Here is a 6,407-nt window from a genome sequence, read left to right on the forward strand (position 1 = left end):
AATTTATTCTGTGCTCCAATAAATTTATGGATTTCTATACATATATGTTGATATGCACATCCAGAACTACACTTAATCTCTCTTCAAGATTTGTTTCCTTAGAACAAGTTTATGTGTTTCTATTGTCAGGCTCTGATTACACACAATGAAGAGTATATGATTTGAGTTGTATTTACGAAAGGTTATACACATACTATTTTTGCATTCTATATAGTAGCATGTTAAACCACCAGTACTATTTTAAATTACTATTCTTTATTACCTCTGTGCCCTTTTTATTGCTCTTCCCTCCTTCTCTGTTCATCTCTCCATGATATAACAGATACATCAAAAGTATCATTTTATATTTTTAACAAGGTATTGTTTTCCTTTCCTTCATTAACAATATAAAGAATTCTTAATCGAATTGACCTGGGTAATCAACCTTTGAGATTTACTATAGCTATAAGCCCATAATTCAAGTATCTTAAGCCATAATTCAGTTCAGAGTTGGCAAATAAATACCATGTGTGCTGCTCCTAGCAGCATGCCCACAGCAGATAGCTTATGTGACATGCCCAGAGACAGCTCCTTAATACAGCACTTTAAGCAGTTATTACCAGTTAATTGATTGTAGTTGGCACCAGAGATAAAAACTTCTTGGCCATCTTTTCTCCAGATAATTAAGTTCTACTCTCTGATTCCATCTACATGTAGTCTATCTTTTCTTTTGAAAACTGCCAACTTTGCCTTAATGATAAGTGAAAATACTACCAAATCCTTCAGTTGGCTGTTCAAGGTCTTAGTACTACCTAGGTCAGAAGCTCATATTCTTTTTTCTACTCCAACATAGCTGAAGAGTTTTACACATCAGTGATAGAGGCTGACAATTATAAGGATTCTTACACTAAATGAGAAGGGCATGGGAAATGGGGGGATAGAATGAAGGTCAGGTTTACCCAAGCCTACCAACCAACTGAAGAAACTGAGAACTAAAAAAAAAAGAGTCACTGTTAATGATGCTTTCTAGATTTCTCAGTCTCACTAGGTCTTATGGAACCAGCAGAGCTGGTAGATTTAGTAAGTATTATCAACTTATTTCTTCTACCCTGGCTACATAATCCAGGACAGCATATCTCTTCATCATGTCAAGTCAAGTCCACATGCTCATTTTAAAATAAAAGGAGATAAGAGCTATTATACTTCTTAGAATCAAGAAAATCTCATTTCTATCAACAGTCCAAAATGAATGCTGAATTTTAAAATGAAAGTTACTGGGAATTTATCTTTCAAAGCAACACTCAGAATAAAAACTCTACAAATCCAACTTGTCAACTGAAAGCATTACCTCCAGGTCTGTTTGCTTTTGTAGTTCTTGTATCATGGTCATAGTCTTATTGAAAGTAGCACAAATGCAGTTCTTAGTCTCTTTCTGCTCGACAGCAATTGGTTTAAAGCGTGCATACAACGTTTGATACCGAGACTTTATTGCTGACAATTCCTTTAAGAGTGTAACTGGATTTTTCTACATCAGGAAAAAAATGAATATGTATTAAATCATGGAAAAGAAAAATTAAGCTTCTCTTAATAATTAAAATATATACAACACATTCTACCATCCATTTAATCAAACACTGTATTTTATTATGCAACTGTATGAGAGAGGATGGAGAAAGGGAAGAAAGAGAAGTATAAGACCTAGATCCTATTCTCAAGGAATTTAAAGCCTAGGGACAGAAAATACCCCCCGATACTGAGACTTGAGGCTCCCCGCCCAGTGTCTGGCCCTGAGTCAACAGCTCACGAGCAAAGAAACCCCCCCCCCCCCCCCCCCCCCCCCACAAAGCTATATTAAACAGCAATAAGGTCACTTTAGATGTATAACATTTGATGCATAGTTCACAATAATTACATAGTATTTCTAAAATATAAATGCTATTCAGAAGATGATTAAAAGAACTATGTTAATTTTTTGTTAAAGAATAAGACAACTTGAAACCATTTATAAAAGTCTTAAACATAGTGATGAAGTTAAAATATATATAAATACCAATTCATTGACTTCACTATACAAAATACATGCCCACTCAAGCAACTATGTTTTATAAATTACATTAGTTTTTCAAATTCATTTTGGAATATTAATAAACACTATTCCATAAAAGACATTTCAGCTGGGTCCTTTATGCTACTTGGTAATTCCTTTCATTCTCTGACGGTTCCTTAGCAAACCCTACAATACTGGCTATTCCTAACTTTCTCCGCTCCCTCCAATTTCCACCCACTCCTTCCTGGCACCAATTACTTTACTGAGAAGGCAGAAAACATATTGTAGAAACTCCGTCTTCCTGGCTTTTCAACCCAAAATGAAAGTATCTATGAACATTCTCATCTATACTCAGCCCCTAACATGACCACTATTATTATTGTTTCCTCCACATCTTCCATAATCTTAAATTTCCTATATTTCAATAACCCTTTCACTTTCTCCCTTTACAGAGACTTCAAATATATATAGATCTTCCCTATACTGAGGCAAAAATTAACTCCTTCTCTTGACTCTTTTGCCACTCCAAAACCAGTTTCATTTTTCTCATTCCATTTGCCACCAACCTTCTAGTTCCTACAATATACTTCCTCAGTTTAACATACCCATAAAACAGTGTTCTTTGCCAAATTATTTTAAACAATTGAAAGGTCAGGTTTGCCCTACAGTATACAATTTTGATATCCCTCTTCTTGCCTTTCCTTATTTCCTCCCTGTTCCAAACTTCTTCAAATGAACTCTTGGTTTCCATAAAACTATACTAACCTTAATCAAAAGAGCATGGAACTGGCACAAAAACAGACACATAAATCAATGGAACAGAACAGAAAGCCCAGAAATAAATCCACACCTACATGGTCATTTAATGTATGACAAAGGACAAATAGTGTATGAGTCTACTTATATAATGTACTTAGAGTAGTCAAGTTCATAGAGACAAAAAGTAGAAGGTGGTTGCCAGGGGTTGGAGGGAGGGGGAGAATGGGGAGTTAAGTGTTTACTAGGTGCAGAGTTTCAGTTTGGGAAGATGAAGAAGTGCTGGAGATGGATGGTGGTGATGGCTGCACAACAGTGTAAATGTACTTAATACCACTAGACCATACACTTAAAATGGTTAAAATGGTAAATTTTAAGTTATATATATTTTACCACCAAAAAAAAAAAAAAAACAAAAACCCTAAAAATATAAAATGGTATAACCACTTTGGAAAACAATTTGGCAGTTTCTCAAAATATTAAATACAGGGTTAACATATAGCCAGCAATTCCACTCTTAGGTATATATCCAAGAGAAATGAAAGCAAATGTCCACTCGAAAACTTGTACATGAATGTTTTTAGCAGTATTATCATAATAGCCAAAAGGAGGAAACAACCAAAATGTCTATCAACTGATGAATAAGAAAATCTGGTATAGCTATACAATGAAATATTATTCCGCTATAAAAAAGAATTAAGTAATAATTTATGCTACAACATGGATGAACCTTTAAAACACGCTAAGTGAAAGAAACCACACACAAAAGGCAATATACTGTATGATTCCATTTATATGAAATATTCAGACAGTAAACCTGTAGAGATTGTAGCGATAGAAAGCAGATTAGTAGTTGCAGGAGATGGAAGGGTGCTGGGAGTATTGGAGAGTGCCTGCTAATGGGTATGAATTTCTTTGTGAGGTGATGAAAATTGTTCAAAAATTGATTGTGATGATGGCTGCACAACTCTGAATGTACTAAAAACCACGGAATGGTTTACTTTAAAAGGATGAATTTTATGGTAGGTGAATTTTAGCTCAATAAAGCTGTTTTTAAAACAAGTTGTAGAAGAGAAAAATAACTGGAAGTGGAACAAAGATGAGAGATGGAAGGTGGAGGAAAAGTGGGAGACCACATGAAATGTCTTCCACATAGAACTTGAAAGACACTGTCTCAGATGAGTGCTTTGGCCAGTCTTTAGGTGGTACCACTGCACCAGAATTAGTTGTTCTTCAGTCAGAGAGAAATGATAGAAAAGCAAAGAAAAAGCTAAGTCAGTTAAGGAGCTTTAATAGTTCTAGTAAGAAGCTGCAATGTTCAGTAAAAACTGAACATTCACGATGGTTTCCCAATTTTCTATTAAATGCTATTTTAATTTGCACTTCCATTCAATCAAAAAAAATTTTTAATTGTATAATTTTTTTTAAACTGTAAAATATATTTCTTGTCTGCTGGCAAGTGCTATAAAAAATAAATAGAAATGATTTAAGCAGTAAATTAATGTTAATAGATAATGCTTAAAAACTGTTTGCTTTCATCTCTTATGGGCATGTGTACATGTAGTTAAGGCATATAAAGTTACTATTTCTAATTAACCTAAACTTAGAATAAATAAGTACATAGATTTAGGTAAAAATCACAGTTCATATAACAATTTTACTAGTATATCATCTTCTTCTCAGAGAATACTATAACTGCTAGAATTTCTCCCCTTTTATTCAACCACTGCCCTAAAGGTATCTGTATTCTCTCAGAATTTCAAGCTTCCACAATGGTTCATATCTCTGGCCTCTGTAATTTTTGTTTAAGGGTTAAAAAAAAAAAGTAGCCACAAATTTCCTTGACTATGGGTATAGTAGTGTGCTCTAGTATGATATGACTAAGGTTCCAACACAAAAGATTTTAAGATTATATAAATTTAGTACTTAACAATGTAATTGTTATAATCTACTACTATTAGAAATACTATCAGAAAATCTTTTAATAAAATATTCTGTTAAGAGAGACATTTTGCAGATTACCTCGCCTGCTGAATCGGGATGATTAGCCTTGATTTCATATTCCAGCCTGTATTGAATGTAATCCAGATCAGAGTCAGCTTTCTGGAACTAAAAATCAGCACAGATCATTATTTTGTGAACCAAAAGACAAATTAATAAACATGATACAGTAACTATTCTTTCTCTTCTTTATATTTTTTTAGTATTTTAATAATGATATACACTTATTTTAAAAATATATAAATGATATACACTTATTTTGGAAATAGAAAAGTATAAAAAAAACTTCCATCTATAATACTCATGTTTTATTAAAATTTTAAAAACTAGTTAACATTTTGAAAATCATTTCTCTGTGCATCTTTTAGATTTTGAGCCAAAATTAAGATACCAAGAAGTCACTGTCATATATTCATACAAGAACTAACAAGGGCTTCAAGAATTCCCTAGGGTCACTGACACTCTCATTGGTTAGGCAGTGGTTTTCTATCTCTGGTAGGAAATGTGGTTTCAAGTTAAAACACAGAAGAAATTTATTTTCAGGTATACTCACAGTTTCCATTATCTGCAACCCCATTAATCAAGAACTAAAGATATATAACACTTGCAGACCCAGATTAGAGGATTTAAAGAGTAACAAATTATACAGGTAAAGCTACATACAGCACAGAAGTAGCAGTCTGAATAAAACCAATTTATTGAACCTGGATCCTAGTATGAGACCTTCATCTGCAGTAAATCTCTTAAGGCAGGAAAAAAGGGGCAAACTGCCACAGGCCTAAAATATATGTGTGTACATACAGAAAAGTTGGAAAGGATATATATCAGGGTGTTAAAAGTGATAGTTTATTTCTGAATGTAGTTAATCTATAAGCTATTCTTAATTTGGGGAAATTCTGCATCTTTACATGATCTTAAAGCAGGTACTGCCTTGAATTTATCAGGTTAACAACCATGAATTTACTATGGAAAGCAAAACATGATTTCCTCAGGAAAACTGCCTATGCCTAGCCCATGGTGAAGGAGAGTGCTCTGGGGAGAGGGTTCTGATCTTACTGTGAACTTAAGCTCTGAACGAAAGATTGGTTCTTGAAATCTTGAACCCTTAGTGGGAAGAGTAAAAGCCAACAAAAACGTAAAAGTGGTTCTCAGGTCTAATAAGAAATGGTGTACAGATATTTTCATTACATAAAAGGTAAACCAAGGGCTCTACTTCGGAATGTAAAGTTAGACAAAATGCTCTCAAAAGTTAAAACGCTTCTAAGGTCAGAAGCTGTCATTAGTAAACAGAATTTCGGAAAGTCCCATCACTAATTTCTATCATCATTGACCTAAATTTGAATAAAAATCTTTGCAATTACCAAAATTCTATCTTTATAACCAAAAACTTTTAGAGTAGAAATAAGAAGAAAAAGCCAGGTTTTTATTTTAAAAATGTTCCAAGAATCTCTAACAGCAGGGACTTGCTGTGAGCCAGAAAAACAAATGTAGAAGTTCTTAATTTTAAAAATGTAGTTAAAGTGTTTTCCAAAAAAAGGAGGCTTTTCATTTGCCTTATATACTTGTTAGATTAGATTAATCTAAATAATCAATAATTAGACTTCATGAACGTACTAATAATCAC

At 33.4% G+C, this 6,407-nt stretch overlaps 1 protein-coding gene across 1 annotated transcript in view; it reads right to left on the reverse strand.

Moving 5' to 3' along the window:
- Nucleotides 1–1,334: 1,334 nt before the first annotated feature.
- The window catches only part of SKA2 (spindle and kinetochore associated complex subunit 2), a 20,535-nt gene continuing 15,462 nt past the window's right edge, over nucleotides 1,335–6,407 (reverse strand). The window contains exons 2-3 of the mRNA XM_015599366.2: nucleotides 4,805–4,891; nucleotides 1,335–1,504 (exon numbers count right to left, since the gene is read on the reverse strand). Coding sequence (XP_015454852.1) covers nucleotides 1,483–1,504; nucleotides 4,805–4,891 — 109 coding nt within the window. The 3' untranslated portion in view covers nucleotides 1,335–1,482. The remainder of the gene's footprint in view (nucleotides 1,505–4,804; nucleotides 4,892–6,407) is intronic.

This window comes from Pteropus alecto, unplaced genomic scaffold (assembly GCF_000325575.1).
Source record: "Pteropus alecto unplaced genomic scaffold, ASM32557v1 scaffold98, whole genome shotgun sequence".
NCBI lineage: Eukaryota > Metazoa > Chordata > Mammalia > Chiroptera > Pteropodidae > Pteropus > Pteropus alecto.